Below are 21,878 nucleotides of genomic sequence, written 5' to 3'. Positions count from 1 at the left end.
AACCTTTAAAAAATCTCTGAAAAGTCAATACGTTGTAGGATCACATGTTTAGACTGAAATTTATTTTATTTTTTTTCAAAAGTAGATCAGGCTCAGTTTGATTAGATTATCAATATTTATATCTGACAAATTATTCAACTGAAATTGCATCAGGACTTTAACTAGGCCTTTTATACATGAACTATCTTTCATGTTAGCTCTTGGTTTGTTTGGACTCTTGCGGTTTGTACCAGGTTTTCCTCCAGTGCTGAACTGCGTCTTGCTCCACCCATTCTTACACACAGGGAAATGTATTTCTCTGTAACTGCTGACACAGGACAATGCTGCCTCTGCCATGCTTCAGAACGGGGTTAATATGTTCAGGGTGATGTGCAGTGTCAGTTTTCTCACATGCAGACCAAGAAGATAAATTCTAATCTCACTGAACCAGGACTCCATTTTCCACATTTCCTCTTACCTACATCTGAGATCCCAGCTCAGATATCTGGGGTTTGATGTCCTGCATGTTTCAGGTGTTTTCCTGACACACCTGACTTAAATGAATAGGTGATTACAGGCTTCTGCAGCTCTTTGTGGCTCTGGGGTTAATTCAGCCATTTAAATTAGTTGTGCTGGAGATGGATGTAAAATACACAGGACAGTGGGCTCTGAAGACAGACTGGAAACCACTGCTCTGTGAGTTGTGTCACACTGTGACTCACATAGTAATCCCATATTATGAAAAGTAGTTTTTTTTTTCTCTGATGAAAGCATGCATTATTGAATGCTATAACTCAAAATAGCAAAAACTTGTTGGATTTTGGCTTTGTTTATGTTTTTGTTTATAAATCGTTAATATATTCATGGTCTTTCTGCATGGAGTTTGCATGTTCTCCCTGTGCATGGATGGGTTTTCTCCGGGTACTCCGGTTTCCTCCCACAGTCTAAAAATATGACTGTCAGGTTAATTGGCCTCTCCAAATTCTCCCTAGGTGTGGGTGTGCATGGTTGTTTGTCTCTGTGTTGCCCTGCGACAGACTGGCGACCTGTCCAGGGTGACCCCGCCTCTCACCCAAAACGTTCGCTGGAGAGGCACCAGCAACCCTCCCAACCCTACTAGGGACAAGGGTGTAAGAAAATGGATGGATGGATGGATAGATAATATATTTATGCAAATGTGCATTGCATTGTATGTTTGCATGAATATCTAGTGTGTGTTGGATGTGGCAAGGTTTCACATCCAACCAAGACCAGCAGATAAACAGAACTCAGCAGCATTCCTCTGCCATGTACTCCCACACACATGTCCTGTCCATAAATCCTGTTTATACACGAGCTCAGAAATTCATTACATCCCTTCACCATTGAAATAAAAGCTAAACATCAGAGCGCGACCTATTGGCAGACTATTTACCTCACCCGCATCAGACTAAACAGCACCAGCGCACGTGTGCAATTTTCAGGGGCCTCCCGATCGATATGCCCCCGTAACTAGATATGATATCGTTTTTGAAAATCCATCACACCTGTAGGTGCAAGCGCCACGCATCGTTTATAATGAAAAGAGAAAGAGACGGGGGAAAGAAGAAAAAGAAGTGAAGGGGCCTAGGGTGTGAAAAGATTAGAAAAGTGTGAGATGTAACTGAGGAAGATGAAGGAGAAGAAGTAGGAGGGGAAGAAAGAGGACTGAGGATAGACAAGGGGAGGAGAATTAAGGAGACTGATAGCTGAGCACAAGGTCCAGCGGGCGGGGATATGTGTGCGACTGTATGCCTCACAAACCCACCCAAAGTGGGGAGCTCATGAAGACTAATGTTATGACCTTGTGTGGCGATAAGGCATGAAGATAAAGTAGTGTTGGATAAAATAACTGAAAATATACCATGAGGAACAAAGGTGTGTCTGTGAGTGCACAAGAGGGAGCAAACGGCAGCTGAACAGACTCATGAAGAGACAGAAAAAATATGAACAAACACAAATATAGCTCCTCCACCATAAGATATCAAATGAACAAGAATGGGAGAAAGACGGATAGGAAGCAAAACGTTGCAGTGACAGTGCAGTTACAGATCAATCATGTGTTTCCTCATATTACCTCATATCTCTGATTTACAAATAATCAGCAGAGCCGATTATGGAACATCAAGTCAAGTTAAAGGGTTAAATAAATAACCAGTACTTTTCTTTTTGAAAAGAAAAGTAGTTTAACTGCTGTAATTAATCACATCATGAATTAAAATGACTTAAATACGTTTTATTCTAATGAATTTTGTATTTAGTGACATGATAATCCATATTATTTATGATTTTGGTTGTCTGTTTTATTTTTGGACATTTAAAATATGCTCCAGTATTTAAGAGTCTTTTTCAAAACGAACGTTTATTGATCACAGAGAGGGCAAACTTGTATTATTACACCATTATCAATATACAATACTAATAGAAAATTGCCTCAAAACATATTATTGTTTATCAAGATGATTACTGATACAATTTATCGTCCAGCAAAATGTGTTATTGTGACACTTGGTACTTGTTTTCTTTGTGTTATGGAAACATTCTGAAATAAATGAATGAATAAATAAACAATAACAAATACATTTAGGGATGCGCCTCATCATCCAGAGAGAGATGTTCCATAATGATGTCTCCCTTAATTAGTCCTGAATTCTTGTCTGTTTCATTCTTTTAACTCGTTTCAAATAAGAACACAAACAGCTAAACATGAAACGCACAAGCCAAGCCTTTATCTGATGCACAATGTGCGACAGTTCCTGTTGAGATAAAAACATTTACTGATAATGCTATGTTTACAGGCTGAACATGTACAGCTTTCATCCACTTCTCAGTAGGTCCAGCATTGTTTACAGCAGCAGCATTAAAACATCCAGCTCGGTTTAGGAATTAAACAGAAACGCTTATAAAGCGTGAATGTTGGAGAAGTGGTCAGTATGTCGGCCTAAACCCAGAGAGATAACTCAGCTTAATTTACAACCATTAAAAACATTCAGCTCAGAGATGAAAAAGAAAACAGAAATGATTCTAACACTCATCTCTAGATGAGTTACCATCTAGCAGAATTCACACATTTGAGTGGAAATCTTGGTTTCATTTCCGCACATGAGAAGAATTTCTTTATTTTTGCTAACTGTAAATTTCAGTTTTGTCTCTAAATCTGGTCTTAGACATCTGCTAAAGTGAATTTGTTCCGTGTTGGTTGGGGAGGTGTTTCAACTTTCCTGGTCAAACTTATTGGCATCTGTCCTGTTCGTGCAACAGGAATGCTGTCTTACTTCCTCTTCCTTTCAGCTCAACCCATTGGTTTCCTATTAGATCTTGATCCTGAGACTGAGACAACTATGACAAAGGATTAAGTTTATATTTTTTGATCTATTTTTGTACTGATTTTGGTCATACGTTTTGTACAATTATCCTGCTGAAAGACTTGTTGACAATCAAGTTTCAGTTTCAGCCACCACCTATTTAAATTTAACATCTAGTATTTTGTCATCCCAGGGCCTTTAAAAGAGGAACCAGCCCTCAGCACCACAGATCCTCCACCATGTGAACAAGGGGCACAAAGTGATTTTACAAACTTTTCCACCTGGAGCGTTTGCTGCTGGGAAACTCATTCTAGCCTGTTTGGATCGAAAACAATGACATCAGACTAATTAAATACATAAATGTTAACATAAACACATTAAATGCACTATCCACTTATAAAAGCGGAAAGAAAATGTTAGGTGGAATGGATCATGACTTTAAAAGAGGAAACCCTGAACATGAAGTCATATATTAGAGGTTACACTGCAGGGGAATGTTTAAAAGTTTATGGCATGTTCAGCCCATATTATGAGGATATATTTAAAATGCTTTCTATGTATTTCTGTACTTTGCTGCGACACCGCTTATTGCATTCTGTCAGAAATAATCAGTTTATTCCTGAAAATCTGAGAATTATTTTAAGCGTCCTCTGAATTGCGTTTTTGGTTTTTGAAATTAGTTTTATGTTGGTTGAGATGAAGGCAGAAGTACGACAAACTTTTATGCTGACATTGAGCTTTTTTTCTACATAAATGAGAAGAACATATCACAAAACCCCAACTTATGACCTTTAATTGCACCTATCAAATATTCAGTAAAGCCAGCTAACATGTTCACTCTGTTAAGTGCGAATCTTTGTTGATGCAACATGCTCTTGCATGATAACTTTGAATGAGGAGAAATATTCATGAGATGAGCATGATTTGCTCTCTCAGGCATTGTTTTCCAAGAGTTCTCGGTGCAACGGTGACGAAGTACGAACTGTAAGCTTTGCTGATGCAGGAAGTCAGACAGGTAGAACATTCTCTGCAGACAGAGACAGGCAGGTGAGAAGACAGGAAGACAGGCGGCAATCACACGGCACAAACACAGCAGAGGTCACTGCTATCACGGAAACGAGCCGTTATTTCGTAGCATTTCATCATCATCATCATCTATCTCAGTCGTTTGTGCTCTTTCCCTCTTTCATGGCAGGATTTCTCATTGATGACAAAGCCATTTATGTCTTTCGTTTGTTCCCCCCGCTGCCGCCACCCTTCCCTCGTGGTTTCTTCCTTATCCTCCTTGCTATTTATGTTTCCTCTGTTTGCTTTCACACACTTTCTCTCGTCTCATTCTCAATTTGCATTGGTTTTTTTCCAGTCTTTTTGTCTTCCGATGCCGCGTACCCGGCTTACATCTTTGCTATTTTTTGCCGCTCTCACCTCGTCTGCATCGCTCGTCCTCCTCTTTCTCTCTTACATCATTTTCTGCTCTAAACACATCTGCCTCTCTGTTTCTACTCTTCATCACTATTATGTCATTCACTTTTGATTGAAATTCTGTGCACCCTTTAACTTACTTTCCTACTTTCCTTTTAACAGTTATCATTCTCACTAGATGCCAGACTTGTTTCTTTCCTTACTTCCTCCAGCTGGTATCTTCCCTCCTTCTTCATTTCCACTCCCTCCATACGTTTTTACCTCCTTCCTTCAAATCTCATCCTAATTTCCATTTCCCATATTCTTAATCCTTCCTTCCTGCTGCTGCTTTTCATCCTGTGGTTTTACATCATCCTTCCTACCTTAGCTGAGTTCTATTTCCTTCTCATCTGCCAGGCCCCACTTTTGCAATATTTGAAACCTCATGTTTCCGTGTGTAATTTTCTTCTTCTTTTGCTCCTTTATTTCAGCGATTTCTTCGCTCTTTCTTCTTTTTTTGCTCATGTTTTCATCATTATTAGAAGGATCTAGTATTGGTGTAACATAATCTCAAGATTGCATGTTCTAATTTATTTTTTATGTACTTATTTATGACGACCAACGATGATGTAATCACCTGTTTTTGACATGTGACATGTACCAAAGAGAGATTTCTTTTTTTTCTTTTGAGCCAAATATTCCAAACATTTTTTGTGTATCTGTATCCTAGTTATGATTTACACCCCTTATTAGGGAAACTTTCATCTAATTATTTTAGATTTGAAACCTATGCAGTTGTCCAAATTAAAAAATGTGCCATACTAATTGTTTCCAGTTCATTATGCTTTTATTTTTGGTGTTTTGGCTTCCATATATTTTACAACATTGATAATGACGTTCCACCAATTTTCATTCCATTTTCCACCAAGCTGTTGAACTGTAATACAGACTTTACCAAAAATCATAAAAATGAAAATAAAACAACTTTTCCTATTGTCTGTACTTGTAGCATTTTTCTTTTGAGCTCTGTCACAACCAAACATGACTTTTAATGCTCTGAATGTTTGCACAAAACACACGACTGATAGGTGTTTCTGTTTTTTATTTTCTTGAGCTGAGCAGTAAAACGTCTCCTTAAAAGGTCATGGTAACCCAGCAGACTGGCGTTGATGTTAATGAAGCAGATTGACAGCAGGCCGTAACAGCCTGCACTTTAAACAATCTGGCAGCCGCACAAAAACATCTGTCGCTAAAATGAAACATGTATTAGTGCACTATTCAGGAGAATCCCACATCTGTTTTATCCTCAACCATTTTTTTTTGCTTTGAAGCTGCTGTCACGCTCGTTCTTCATGTACGGCAGAGTATCTGAAAACGTGAATCTAAACTTGAAGAGCATTTAGAAAAACATGATATGTGATGAAGTATCTGTGTTACCTACTGTATGACGCCCTAGATCACCGTGTTTTACACCATCAGGACAGGAAAAATGGAGAGACGACAGTTCAGAGATAATTAGCAAGGAGTAGCAATCAGCGTCGCAAAGTAAGTTTATCTTCGTGAGTGCAGACAGAGTGTCTGCATAGCAGGTAGTGTCATCACTGAATCATTACATTGACATTTGAGAAGCACTTCAGTGGATTCAGTAGCAGTGACATATTTATGGCGTTTCAGGGTGGTGACATTTACAAAATAAATGTGTGACACCCCGCTTGGGTGAGACTGTGTATGCTACAGTTCAACAAAGGTCAAAACTTAAACTTTCAAGGTAAATGCAAAATAAAACCTGCAGCAGGTGTGAGATCCAGAGAGAGCTAGGTTAGCTTGTAAGTAATTCTCTAAATGTCTTCATTGAGTAGCTTATGGAAAACACCAGTTGAGTTAATTTAATTGTGGCTGCTGGACATGGGGATTGTGCAATAAAAATGCAGCTATAGAAAAACGATAGAAAATGTTGGCCAACATGTCAAAAATATTAATTTTCTGTTTAACTTTTCAGTAATAAAACAAGATGATTCATGTTTGTTTATTTCTGCTTGAACAAGAATTTACTTTGAACTGGTTAAAAAAATAAAATCTGAACCAATTCTGTGACATGGCCATGTCTCTCTAAAGCTTTAAATTCAGGTCTTGTTTAGGCATCTCTGCTTAATAAATTTCCGATCGACCTCTCAGGTCTTGTAAACAGAATCTGTTAGTTGTTCTTTGCTGAAATGGGGGGACTGAGAGTTTGCTGACTTCAGTTGAAGGCTGCAGAATGCTCTGTCCTCTGGGAGTCAGGTCAGCAAACTCTCTCGGGTGTTTAAAAGAGCTACAAGGCTCACTGTTCTGCTTCACATCGTGTTTCTTTTTAAAAGGTTGTTCAGTCTCTTAACTGTTTTGGTTGCTTTTGAACTATTCTCAGCCCATGTAATGAAGTATGCTGCTTTACACAAGTAAAAAAACAACAACAACTGATTCATTTGACATTTTGGGAAAAAACGCTGAACATCTACAGACCATCCAACAAAAGAAATGCTCACGTAACAGCTCTTAAATCTTCCTTAGCAATTCATATGGCACATATCTAATTATTGATATCTTGCTCTCCTGGTCCTCAGCCCTGAGAGATAACCGCATCCAGCTGCACCGCTCGACTCCCACGGAGCTTTCCATCAACATCTCTGACGTGCAGCTGTCTGACGAGGGCGAGTACACCTGCTCCATCTTCACCATGCCGGTCCGCACGGCCCGGGCCACCGTCACCGTTCTAGGTGGGTCACGCAAACGCCACAACAACACGGCTTTTGCCGCGCCACACACTGACAGACGAACTGTCATCTCGATTTAGACGTGGCAACTTTTTAATGCGGGCTTAAAATAAACCCCGCAGCTGTGTGTCAGGCATATTTTAACATCAACTCAAGCAGAAAGAAAAATGAAAGGTATGTGTGTTTATGTGTCTCATAAAATGCTTTCAGAATTAAGTAGGATTTTTGGTCAAAGAGCTTTTTCTTCTTTCTGCCTTTTGGCAGAACCCATAGCTGTCAGTCTGCTGTCCGTCTTGGTAATTCCTCTCTGGGAAGTTTATATTAAGGTGTCTTCCTTTCTCCTATTTGCCTTGACTAGATCCCAAGATGAGGTATTCTGAAAATGCTGCTTTGTTCCCTGTGCAGTGTGACAGTCCTGCTTGCCTTGTCAGTCATCAATCTCCTTTGAGACTGACTAACATTTGTACAAACCAGCTTGACGGTAGTCTGCGTTAATTTCTCCTGTACGCCTGTTGGAATTTTGACAAATTTAAATGTACGACTTGAGGCTTTTTGCACTTTTTATTTTTCATTTTCTTCATGGGGTTCCTGTTGTTCCTGACGATTTCATGAAGAAGTAATTACTTTTGTCGGACTGCAGGGTGAAACTAAAGGCTGATCAGGTTGCAGAAGTTTAACATGACCTGTCTAACTGCCTCGAAATGCCCTTGATGTGCCGCTGGGATATTTATCCCACTGAGCTTCAGATCCATGTTCAGTTTGACCCTGCTGACAGCCTTTGTTTTTGCAACTTGTAAAAAAACAGCACATCGCCATTAGGCAAAGTGTTGATATTTTAGCCATTTAGTGGTGAGTTTCTATAAAAATAGAAGACAAACTCTTGACATCACAGCAGTGAGGCAGAAAATATCTTAAAGTCTAAGTCTGTGCTAAAACACTGAAGCACACATGATGCAACCTGATTTTCATTAGACTCGGGTAATTGGAGTTTTTATAAAACTGCTTTCAGTGACGTATTAGATGAACCAAAAACTCGTCTTAGGGAACACAGCTTTTGCTGGCGGACCTGCAGAGCTCCATCTCCGTCCAGTTTGACGCTGATCCTTGTTTATGTTGTTAACCTCTGAGCAAGGCTGCGACCTCACATAACTCTGGTGAAGATAAAGCAGCTCCACTCATCCTCAGTGAGATGAATGTTATTACCCATTTGTGATGCGTCCCTGTAGCAGGCAGTAAATTGTGGTCACCATGACAGTAGAGAATGTGCCTGCTCATTGGACGTTGCACTAATTGCCCCCACCCCTTTACAAATAGTCTTTATCGTATTGATTTTGATTCGTAAAGTTGTTGTTACTCAGCACTGGGTTTCAGTGGCTGCGTTTTATTGTTTTGTTGAGAACAAAGCAAAGGCTGCAATGTAACAGTTAATGGCTTTAAAGTACAACCACAACGGAGACGTGGAGTTGGAAAGCAAAACAGAATTGCTCTGGTATTCCAGAGAAGCTGTGGTGGGCTTGTTTACAATCAACACTTACTAATATCTCAAACCACCCTTGGCTAATTTCACTGTTCACTCATTTGTTTTTCACTAATATATATTATGCCCACATGTTTCTAAGTATCAGTTTATCTGTTTGGGAATTGATAAACAGCAAAGCCTAACATATAATTCAATTCAAGAGTACAAATATTTTAGAGGTTTTGTAGAGTATAATCAGAACAAAATGTCTGTTGAACACATATGACTTTTTATAAACAGAAAAATGGGTACCATGCAAGCAAAAATTGCAAAAGTACAAAATGATGGAGTGACAAAATGACTAGAAGTTGTTTCTGCATGTTAGAAAACTGACAGTAGCCACAGGAGTCCTGTTCAATCAGAAATCATAAACATGATTCAGTACTTTTTGTCTGAAATCCAAGACTGAAAACCTTCCTTTCAGACTGCCACAGTGGGGAACAAAAACTACTCAACACATTTATGTTTTTATATCTCTAATGCTCCAATTGACATCAAATTTATAGGCAAATCTCAGTAATAACCCAATTCAATCACAAATACAAATAGATCAACACAGATTATTCCATAAATTAAGTTGCATAATGAAGATGAATGAGTGATAAAATGAGTAAATGAATGTAAATTCAGAAAATCTGAAACCTGTCAGTAGTTAGAAAGCAGTCCTTCCTGTAAGGGTAAATTATTATTAGCCAGTTTAATTCTGATGGCCATGAAAAAGATTCTCACTACAAAGGTTTTCCATAATGAGCATGACATAAAGTGTAAAAGCAAAGAGTGTCGTGAGGTGGGGTTGTTGGTGGTGAGGAGAGACGCTGAGACCCAGGTTATAGTGAAGATGATGAATATATTTAATGAAGCAAACAAACAGTCCAAGGCAGGCAGCACGGCAGGAACAAGCACACAGCTAAATACCGGTAGCAACTGTCAAACGGACCAGACGGAACAAACACAAACCAGGACTTAACAGTTCTACTGGAGTGACAAACTACGACAAGGACCCGACGAAGAACACAGACAACAGGTGGGTTAAAATACACACGGGGTAATTAAGGGAATGAGACACACCTGGGGAGCAATCAACGGGGAGGACAGGACAGAGACTCACAGGAAACAGAGCTGAACACAGAAAAACTCAAAAATAAACACACAGAAACACGGAACCTAACAAAGAGTTCCTTAAATGTTTGCAGCCTTATGATTAAACTTATTCTTTGTCATCCTCGAGCATTTTTTTTTCTTAATTCACTGTTGTAATTATTTCTGGGTTTATTTGTGCAGATTTCTTCATATGTGTGGATTTCCTGGGTTTTTACTAACAACCTGTGCAAATTTCATGTCAATAATCACATACTTTTAAATTTAATGGAGGATTCTTTGTGTTCGCTAAACTTTGCATCAACTTCTGTTTAAACAAGAATGTTTAAAACTCCAAGTTTATTTGTGAAAAATAAAAGTTTCATCTGTGTTTTCTGCTCTGAAACTAGCCAAGAAGTTCTTGGATGACAACCAGAGCTGCCAAGGATTTCTGCCTCATTTTTTTTTGGAAACTGCTCTAAGTAGAAAACGAGATGCTAGAATTAAAACGCTAAGGGTGGAGCGGGATGGCTTACGTTTGCACGGCTGCTGTGTTGCTTGAAAAAAGCCGAAGGGCTCGTTCTCAAATTTAGCGTTATTCGTTCGGCATCGGCAGAAGCATCCTCGAACATTCATTCATTCAGATTGCTTGGTGGTTATGCAGGGTTTAATGAGGGAATTAAACGTAGTTGCCCTGGACAGCATTGGGAGCAGCAGCCAAAAGAAATGTTAAGTTGCTATTTTGTAAGAAGGATGAAGAGTGAAGCCTGGTTTGCTTCAGCTCTTTTAAATTAGCATGAGAAACACTCCTTTCTGTTTCATTTCATATTCCTGTAATTGTGACTCAAGCATTTTTTTTTCTTAATTCACTGTAGTTGACAGCTGTGACACTGTATTCTGCGTTTCCTAAATATTTCATGACCCCCGAGAGAGAGCCGCCCCATTAAAAATGTATACTAAAATGTTGAAAACACACGAATCTCCATGGGAAAATTGAGCAGAGATGTGGAGGGTTTTGGCAGAGCTTTGTTTGTTTGTGTGCATTTTAACCTTGTTTTGACGTGAATGATTTGACTCCTGCACACACAATTACACATCCGGACACAACTGCTGAGTACGGCCAGTTTAAAGGGCTGTGTCGGTGCGTTCAAAATCTGTGTCATGCCGGTGCTCTGTCCTGAGAATAATTTATAGGGGCTTTATTCTTTTTCTCCGAATATAAGGGAAGGGTCTCAACACGACTTTTCTGGCCAGTTCTATGCGTGCAGTATTATTCCCTCATTAATATTCAATGCTACTTTTCTGCAAGGGAGCTTCCGCACACAGTGCACTACATCAAATGGTGGTACATTAAAAATTGACCACGTTTGTATTTTTTTGATGTACACCTCAGTTATTTCGTTGCACTTTTTAGTGCTGCTTGTGGGCATCTCTGCAGTGCTGAGGAGCTAATATCACAGAAGCATCCTGATGAACAACAGTGCTGCCAATGGAGACATTAAATTCAATTATGGCACCCATAACAAGTAAATTATATTTAGCCAAGTCATGCAGCATCACCGACCACTTGATCGCATCATGCAGTGCTCTGCAAACATTGCATACCGTCTTTTCTTACTTTATTTACATTCTCAAATGTATATTTATTACAGTTTGGTTTAAAAGTGTGAGCTAAAACAGGTCAGATGTAATGTAACAGATACACTTCTGCACATGATGCCTCTGGATGCTGACTGCCACAGGGTGGAGTCTGCTGAAAAAACACATCAGTCCAGTGGAAACTGAAGCAGATCTGCCTGTTGGTCTTTAACGGGTGTTCAGGTTTGGTCACAGAGCTGAAAACCTCCAACGTAAAAGATTTGAACTTAAGTTATTAGATAAGTAACACGTTTGTTTTTAAGTAAGTTAACTTACACCAGTAATTTGTTGTGGATGGTGCAGCCCTTGAATTTAAATCATAAGGATAGAAAAGTTTTTAATATAACTACAGAGAACCTGAAAAAGTTCTTCTTGCTGCATTACACTCACTGTCTGTGCTTTTCTTCAACCTCGCAGTGACAGCAGGTTGTACTGTGTGTGCATTTCTTTTGGAAAAAAAGAAACAATGCAGCACAAAACTGTCTGAGAAATCATGCAGAGGAATCCATCAGCCTTCAGCTGATCTGCTCTATACAAAATGTTTTCACTTTTGGTTTATTCAGAATCTTTGTCTATCCTAAATGTAATTTTCTGTCTGACAAACTGTCATTTTCAGCATTTTTCTCTGGGGCTAGCAAAGAAAATACTAACACATAATTTTTTGCAACAAGCTGAGTGACCAAAGATCAACTATAAAATCTTAATTGTGCAATTTTTTATGGTTGAAAAAAGAAATAACTGAGACTTATTAATTTAATATATTACATAAATCTTGGCAATGTAAAGGAAATCTGCCACTCAAATGACTGAAACGCAGTTCTTCAATCATCTACATCTGGAAAACCAACTCAATGTTTTTATCTCATGTAGCAGTTACCTTAAAGTACTTTGTGATGTCATCAATGATAAGAACTGCATAAAAATCACCTGTTGAAGTTTAATCTGAGCAAAATAGGAAGAAAGTGGCCTTAAAACACCAAATTAATATTTTAGCTTAAGCATTGATATAATTTTGTAATTATTTTATTTATTTTACTGTTTGAATTTACAAATAAAAAATATACAATATATATGTACAATGTTGAAAATTATAGATACTAATTAACTTAATTGCCCTGCCTTTATTTGCAAACAAAATTGTGATTAGTTTTTATCCATCCATTTTCTTTGCACCCTTGTCCCTCAGTGGGGTCGGGAGGGTTGCTGGTGTCCATCTCCAGCTAACGTTCCGGGCGAGAGGTGGGGTCACCCTGGACAGGTCACCAGTCTGTCGCAGGGCAACACAGAGACACACAACCATGCACACACACACACTCACACCTAGGGGCAATTTGGAGAGGCCAATTAACCTGACAGTCATGTTTTTGGACTGTGGGAGGAAGCTGGAGTACCCGGAGAAAACCCACCATGCACAGGGAGAACATGCAAACTCCATGCAGAAAGACCATAAATATATTAATGATTTATAAACAAAAACAAAGCCAAAATGCAAACTCCATGCAGAAAGACCGGGGCCGGGAATCGAACCCAGAACCTTCTTGCTGCAAGGCAACAGCTCTACCAACTGCGCCACTGTGCAGCCACTGATTAATCCATTCAATCCATCCATTCATTCATTCATCTATTCATTCATTAGAAAGATGCACATGATCTTGTCAGTTAGGTTCTTTGTCGCTCCTCTTGGCATCCGTTCTTGCTTTGCTCTCACATTCATCCTCTTCTTCCTTCCTGTCCAAATCTTTCAACTATATTTCTTTTTATGACTATATATAAATATGTATATATATCCATCACTCTCCTTCCAGTCTTAATGCACAAGATGGCAGTTTGCAAGTAGATGGCAGACGAATGTTCATTATTTAAAAAGCAGAATGACAGTAAACTCTGCCAGCACTTGGAGAAAGTGCTGCCTACAGTGACTCCAGATGGAGTTTAGAAAGTTTTCTTCCCATCCCCTCAACTGTAATGGCGGTGATGAAGAGGCCTACTAAAATATTTGGCAGAGAAGATGTGTGGATTACTTTTGCTGCCTTTGTTGTGTTCGGTTTGACTCGTGCTTCAAGTTAAGATAGTAATTAAGCAAAAATGTGTCGAGTTTTATTGCATTTGGAAAAAACATCGCTGGGAAAGAAAAAATGCATCATGAAATTTTGGTTTGGCTGGAAGAGTTTTGATGTTTCCCTTGGCTTCTGGTTTTTGTTTGACCTCTTTGTCCATCTTAGTTTGGAACGTCATGGAAACCTCTGAAGAGCAGCCGAGCTGAATGAAGGAGGAAGTCTGCTCTGCCTTAGATTATTGTTTTCTTGGTTTTCTCTTTTTTTAAATAAAGTTATGAAAAATGCATTGTGAATATGCATTTAGCCACTTTTACACTGATACAAATAAATCCCGGTGGAGCTAACTGCCTTCAGAAGAATTAGTAATTAGAGTGTGACTCTGCACAACATACCCTAACCCCATTGTGAAACATGGTGGTTGCAGCATCATGCTGTGGGGAAAAGTGTCTTTCATGTTTTTTTTTAAACTTTATTTCAAGTTCTCTTCACTTTATTCCCCACTTTGTGTTGCGTTATCACAAATATCCTGATGTGATCAGTTGAAGCCTGTGAATGTAACTTAATACATTTTAGCAAGGTAAATCCCATCGTCACTTTGTGAGTAGATCTCAGTTTTGCAAACTAATGTATTTGATGATGTTAGCCAAGCTGGATTACCAACACTTTGCTGTGTATTGGCTCCATTTGAATTGCAGAAATAGCATTTTAAAGAGATGACACAGTATTATTCCTCTCGTAGAATTAATTGCATTCCTGTGAACATCTCAGCGGACCGTCGTCTGCCATTTGGGGGATTCTCTCCAAATATTAGACTACTTAATATAAGTGCCACCAGTATTGTGGGATTGTTGAGTTAATGAAGGAATTTTTTTTGTCAATCATTTCCTTTTGGGAGCTTCTTCAAGCTTTTGTCATTTGTTCAAGTCTTGGAAAAAATAATGTGGTTAGCATTTCAAATTTGTCACGAGAGTGAAAGACTCTGGGGCGACTGACCTCTTTTACTTCATGAATAAAGAAAAAAGGTTAAGCAGAGAAAGAGTGTACTCTTATTGTTATTGTAAAATTTCCATGTAAAATGTCTTTCAAAATGGATTTATTATAAGATGGGCTGAATCGTCACGATTAAACCAAGTCATATCATATTCCCAGTCTAAAGTCTGCTTTACAAATGGAAACACATCAGTATAAAATGTTCAGCTCCGAACTTGATTGGATTGTAGCCAACACTGACAGGCCAACGCTGAGGTCCTGCAGAGTTGGACTCATTTATTTATTCCATTCAGCGTTGAAGCCAGTTGTAGTTGTTACGAGATACGTCTGTTAGCAAACTGTAGAAAAGCTGTCTAATATAAGAAGCTGTTATTTATGCCATTGTCGCTAAAATATTTGACAGTTTAATTATCTGCAGTGTTTTCTTAACGTTGCACTGCAGCCCAGCAGCTCCGCAGTTCATATTTATCATTGAACACAAAGTCTGTCTCAGTTGGAATGAGAATGCTAATTTTATAAAACATGTATTTTGCTGGTTACCAGTCTGGCTGTCAGTCAGGTAGCCAGGTAGGAATGGGATGCACATTTTGTGGATTTAAAACCGTAACTTTTTGAAACTTTGGTGTTTTTTGATTTTGTAAATCGCCCACTTATTTCCATGCTGGCTGATTGTTCTCGACACATTTTCATTCAAACTGGGGCTCAAAGTCAGAACTCCTGGAGGCTGTTTTTAGTTGAGGAACTTGAGCCAGCATAGAGCTACAACTTACAAGGTGGTCAATTACATCTGCAACCTGCCAGAGTGTATTTATACACCAACAACAAATGTTTCTTTTAGATTTTTTCTTCACTATTTCATTGTTTAGTTTTGTTTTCAGACATCGGAGAACAGATCTTTGTGTCTTCATACAGAAAAACACCAGTGTTAAGCTGTCACACTGTATTTTATCTCGCCATGTATGTCGGCATATCTTATATGTATTATGTGGGTCTAAATGTGAATAAATCAAGCATGTTTTGTGAAACTTAAATCCTTTCAGTGAAACGTTGAGGCTATAAAGAAAGACAGAGTGTGTGAAAAAAGATTGCAGCACCTTAGGAGTCAAAAGAATTTAAAATCAGCCTTTCTACTACATAGAAAACAGTCTACAAGTGGAAAACATTCAAAATAACCATCAACATGCAGAAGTCTGGCTTTTCAAACAAGTTTATCCTGAAAGCAGACCACAGCATGCTAAAAGAATGATGGCACCTAAAGTATGGAGTTAGATTTGTTTCATAATTATTCAATCAAAAAAAAAAAAAAATCATGTCAAACAAAAACTCTTAGTATGAAAATGTTGGCTCTAAAATCAGAAGGAAACTGCAAAAGTTTAACTTTCATGGGACATTTGCAAGAAGGAAACCTTAAGATGTAGTAAAGTTTGCCAGAGAAATGGTAAAGGCAGGCAATGAGTTTCTGGAAAAAATATACTTTCTATTCACCTGAACATGTTTGGCATAAAACAAATGCAACATTCCAAGAAAACTTACTAATTCAGTTATTTATTTTTATTAAATAACACATTTTTTATGAGATGCCTATTTTTCTTTGCATAACTGTATACTACAGTATGAAACGCAAAGAAATTCAGTGCTGGAACCCAGGTAGGCTGTTGTGCAATAAGCCTTTCAAAGAATACACACAAACAAAGACACAATAAGTTGTCTAACTTTTAAAAACGTTGTCTCAAGGTTTCCTGACCAAATGCCATCTCTTTAGATGTTTGCTTGTTTGGATGCTGAACATGTTCAACCTTGCGTCTCAGGAATAAAAGCAGCCTCTGTTATAGTGCATTAAATGTTGATGGAACAAGTGCAATTTTAATCAGGAGAGTCTGGTTGACTCTTGACTGTAAGGCTTGCTTTATCGATCTGTTCTTTTCTACTTTTTATGCTGCTTTTGTTGTTTATGTTTGCTCTTTTAGATCTTAGAGCAGATTTGTTATTGTTGTGGATCGGTTTGGGCAAAGTAGCTGGTTAGGTTTGGGAAAATATCTGATTTTTATGGCTCCAATGGTCCAGGACAAACATATTAGAACTTTGCCTGTGATTGTAAAGCAGTGTTATTAGTTTTCTGTTTGTCAATCCAGACAACTGTCTGGATTGCTACTAGTCAGAATGTATTTAATACATGGATAATGAAAAAAATTTGAAATCCACTCAAATGTTTGGTATTTCAGATACAACCATCTCAAGAATTGCCTGCAAATAACCCAGTGTCCTATCCAGGAGGTTTATATCCATACTGAAACTTCAGGTTTCCCCTCTGAGACGGAAACAGTCATTATCTGTATAGCCCTAATTGGTCCCTTGTCAGCAAAATAGAGAAATCTTCCAGTGCGCCAGGCGTGACAAACACTAATAAGTCTGGGCAATGGGTGTGATACCTTGGAAGGTCATTTGGGCTACTGTGCACAGCCATGAAGCATTTTGAGTACAAGCCACTGCATCATTATTTTTCCTTATCTGGCTTCTATCTAATATAATAAATTCAAGCTGGTCTTTAGTACGGTGGATGCTGTATCACAGCGTTCTGTTCATCTTCACTTTTACCCAAATCAATTCGCCACAGCTCTGCAAGCATATGCAGCAGTTGTTGGAAGCTTTGCCACAAGCCTTCAGTTATTGCTGTTTCTGGCTACAAGGTGAGCCCTGCAGCACAAACGTTTTCCCCAGTCCCTCCTGCTTACTCTCCACTATTTATGCTGCTTTATCTCTCTGCAGGTGTGCCCGGTACGCCTCAGATCTCTGGCTTTGAAAAACCAGTGCCAGAGGGCGAAAAAGTCACCCTCACCTGCACCAGCACGGGCAGCAAGCCCCCTGCCAAGCTGCGCTGGTACAAAGGAGACGTCGAGGTGCAAGGTGAGTGACAGAGGGAATTAGTTTGCATGCATGCGTGGATGTGTTTATTTGAGATTTTATAAAGTGAGGTAAAATAATGTGTGTTGGTAGCTGATGCACTCTGAGGTTTGGACTCGTGTCCTTGTGGGAGGAAGAGTGAGGTTTTGTCGGATACACAGATGTGGATCCTGCTTCTGTATCTATAATTATGGCCTGTGTGGTTGTGTTTCCAAGTGTGAGACAATGATATGCGTGCAGATATGAGTTTCTTGTGTGTGTAAGCCGTGCTGCGTGTGTGTCGTGTCCTTGCCATATTGCTTTGTGTCTCTGTATGCGACCTAAACCTGTAAATGTTTGTGTCCAAGTGTGAGAGCAGGCTGCCTGTCTGTGTGAGCGTGGAAACACGCTGAGCGGATCTATCCCCCTCTCTTTCCTCTCCTCTGATCCTGTAAATGTGGATTTTTCCAGGGGCTGTGCACGATGCCTGACAGAAGTATTTACCCCTCTTGATCTTTTTCACGTTTATCACATGACAACCAGAAACTTTCGCTGGGATTATATGTGATAGGCCTACCAGAAATTGCAATTAAAATTGAAATGGAAGGGGAAATAATGCATGGGTTTTTAAAAGTGTGGCCTCCACTCAGCCTCATTCACTTGAATACCTCTAAATAACATCAAGTGCAGCCAACTGCCTCCAGAAGTCTGTGAATTATTAAAAAGAGTTCACCTGTGTATAAACTCTAGGAGCTCAGAGGTCTTTTAGAGGATATTAGTGAACAAATAGAGGACCAAGGAACACTGCTGACAGGTCAGGGAGGAAGTTTGAAATGAAATCAAATCTTTATTCATTTCAAACACGTAAAATGTCAGAGAAAAAATAAAATAACCATAATAATAATCAGACAGAAAAACAAAACTTCCATATGCAATCCAAAAAGGAGCAGGAAGAACAAATAAGCTTAATTCTTTCCCCAATTGTCTCAGTTTAATATATCCCACATTATTTACATGTCTAATTTCTACTCATTCTATGTCTATAAAATGTATTTATTAAGCAGTCAACACCAGTTTTCTGTAAGATATCCATACAGCTACATTCATCTTCCACAAAACAACCAAAAACAAAATCTTTCCCTCCTCCTGAATACAGGACAACCTGCCACCTCTGGACTTAGGTTGAAAACATCTAGAGGTCAGAGGTTAACCTTCCATCAAAAAATTACCAAGCAGCCAGACATGGTTTGGATTTTTTTTTCCTTCCCAAGTTTAGATATTTATATTTAACTGCCAGTATATTGAGAGCAAAGTGGAATCAAAGTCAAATTTATTGTTTGTGTGCAGAAACTTTGGCTATAAATCTGGTTCTGATATTAATGCATAGAGAAACCCAAACTTAAATACATTTGGGAATCTGGGGCAAAACTGAACACAGATGTTTACAGACACTATCAAATCAGACTGAGCTTGAACTTTTTTTGTACAAGGAAGAGATGTGCAACAAAACTAGAGCACTATCAATCCCAACCTTTTCTTATTTTTATTTTAAAAAAAAACTATAAATCATTTATTTTATTAATTCCACCTTCCAATTATGCACTACTTTGCGTTGGTTCTTCACGTTGATGTTTGTGGCGTTAATAAGTTTCCAAGGCATGTACTGATCCGGTTCTTATTCATGCAGTTTCCATCGCTGAGGCGCTGCAGCATCTCTGTAAACATGAGAATCAGAGCAGGCCGGATGTAAGCGGGGATAGCTACGCAACGGAAGCTCTTTAGAAAAAGGCAGGGCAGAGGAGAAGTTAAAGGGATGTGGTGGGACAGAGACAAAGAGAGCTTTGCATGAAGTCACGCTCACTGACTGTCCGTTACAGATAAGTGGGAGAAATGAGCAGAAAAGAGAATAAAGATAGAAGGAGGGAGAAAGAGAGGAAGGAAAAATATAAACTGCCTTTTTTTTTGTTGCTAAAAGGCAAACAGATTATTGAGTTTGCCATCGGCTGACTGTGACTCAAACTTATGGTAACAGCAGTGGTGGCATCTTTCCAAATTACCACCATGTTTCCTGTAAACCCCTGAATAGCTGTTGCCTTATTACTCAGAGGCTTTCTGCTTTGCTTTAGTGAGCAGACCAAACATGTTGGCAGAGTAAATTCTGCTGCCCTCTCACTGCTTCCTCCATCTGCCTTATGAGGAGCTCTGCTGACCTGCAGCACTGACGGCACTTCGAGAACAGCGCCCTCTTTCTGCCAGCAGACTGCACTTTCCATAAATTATTCTGTTTAGTATTTTGAAACTCCTATTCAGTATCGCTTTGTATTGTAATTATTGAAATACAATATAGTAATACAAAAGTATAAAGATGTATTGATGTAAAGATGCTGCAGTTAGGCTTTGTTGTGCAAAAACGCTCATCTTGTCCAGATGCCTTGGCAGTGTTGTTATAATTATGGATTGAAAGGAATCAAAAGAATGGGCTAAAGCCACAAAGAGAAGAAGGAATGGGAGAGCTGCCCGCCTGAGGACAGATTATCTGCTCCTTTTGTTACAGGCAAACTAAAAACAGGAGACAGAGAAAAATGGGAGCAGCATGAAGAGGAATGTGCCTTTTACAGAGGCTGGAAGTCTGCTTAAAGACTCAGTTTACCCAAAATACGGAAAAGAAATGCTTTACCGAAGCTTTAAAGGAATGAACACATTTTTGTGTCATTAACTGCACCTTGCATTTTTCATATTGCTCTTAACTTAAAGTTCATTTTTCTTTTGGATTGTATCAGCTAACAAAATGATCTGTTATCTTTGAATTACATTTACTTTAGGCTTATCTGCACAGCATAATTCAATACCGCTGCAAAATATATTGGGTTCTTTCTGAAGATGAAAGTAAAAATTGAGTGTTTTGGGGAACACGGAGGGTGTGCAGCATATCCAAGGCCGGGGCATGCATGGGCTGCAGATAACATCCAGAGTTTCTATGTTCACCACCCAAATGTAACATTGTGGCCACTGACAGGTGAAGAGAAAACATTAATTGTCTTGTGACAACAGTTTCTGGCATTAGATAAACATTCTGACCTTGAGGGTGATTTGTTGCAAGGCTAGCTGTAAGTGTCTGAGGACCTTCAACCATGGCCGGATTGTGAAGGCTCAGACAAATAAGATGTAACATTTCCACAGCTGCAGCTCAGGTGGGACTTTTCTAGTCTGCAGAAGAAACGGGATGCACTGAAGTGGGTAGGTAGCCAGAGAGAACTGCCAGTTTTTATTTTATTTAATTTTATTTTTTGTCTTTTAAGGTTTTTTTTTTTTGTTTGTTTTTTTTTTGTTTTTCTTTTTTTGCTTTTTTTTTTTGCTTCGACCATGACCAGTGACCGGCTGGAAACTGAAATATTCAATATTTTTATGATTAGTGAACTCAAACAAGCTTTACTCAGGAAACTATTACAGTAAGGAAGACTGAAATGTGGCTACTTTCAAGATGCGAATTTAAAAATGAAATCAGATGTATCAAAAAATATTTCTGATGGTATCACCTTTTGTCTCCGATACGTCAAGATGCAATTTATTTATTTATGCTAACAGAGTTATTAAGAACAAAACCTAAAGCAGATAAAAGAAGGTTGGACACGGTATAAAAAAGCTGCTCTGTCAGGTTTCAAGCTCTGTCACAAAACATTTTGAATTCAGAACAATTGGCAGCTTTTGTGGAAATCTCAGAGTTACAGTAACGATGTAATCACTAATCTAGAATGAAAAACTTTAGTCTGACTGCAACTCCTCTCTGACATGATGTAATGCCATCTGTGCTCCCTACATGAATAATTAATGACAAAAAAATGTTTTGAATAATGTTCCTGCGTTTCTGTAGTTCATTTAGATAAATCAGAAGTAGTTAAAATCAGTGTCAGCAGGCCAACGATTTGGAAACTTTCCAGCAAACTATGATGGCTGCATCTCTACTGGGAACCTTCAATCTGAAAAAGGACAGGAGGAATTGGCAGCCAAGATGCAGTTATTGGCTCTCAAACGTGTACAAAGACCTAAAATGTGTTTTTTTGTGTGGTGTGGTATGTCATTATAAATCCTTTCATAGCATTTCTTTCACCTTTTATTTTGGCATATTATAACTAACAAAACAAAAATAAATTGCTAGAAGTTAAAGAAAAGGCGCAACAACCTGTTTGATTAACAGTGCCACCTTTAAGCACCTTTTAGATAAAATTTTTCTTTCAGTTATCTTTGTCATCAGTGCATCAGCATC

At 38.7% G+C, this 21,878-nt stretch overlaps 1 protein-coding gene across 4 annotated transcripts in view; it reads left to right on the top strand.

The window, feature by feature from the left end:
• cadm3 (cell adhesion molecule 3) overlaps window positions 1-21,878 on the top strand; it is a 150,825-nt gene that overhangs the window by 81,917 nt on the left and 47,030 nt on the right. For all 4 annotated transcript variants that reach the window (XM_088014562.1, XM_088014561.1, XM_088014563.1 and 1 more), the window contains 2 exons: window positions 7,304-7,456; window positions 17,501-17,638. In XM_088014562.1, the coding sequence (XP_087870688.1) occupies window positions 7,304-7,456; window positions 17,501-17,638 (291 nt within the window). The remainder of the gene's footprint in view (window positions 1-7,303; window positions 7,457-17,500; window positions 17,639-21,878) is intronic.

This window comes from Poecilia mexicana, unplaced genomic scaffold, assembly GCF_051168715.1.
Source record: "Poecilia mexicana isolate PSO_F unplaced genomic scaffold, ASM5116871v1 scaffold_17, whole genome shotgun sequence".
Taxonomy (NCBI): domain Eukaryota; kingdom Metazoa; phylum Chordata; class Actinopteri; order Cyprinodontiformes; family Poeciliidae; genus Poecilia; species Poecilia mexicana.
This window is presented reverse-complemented; position numbering and strand designations above follow the sequence as displayed.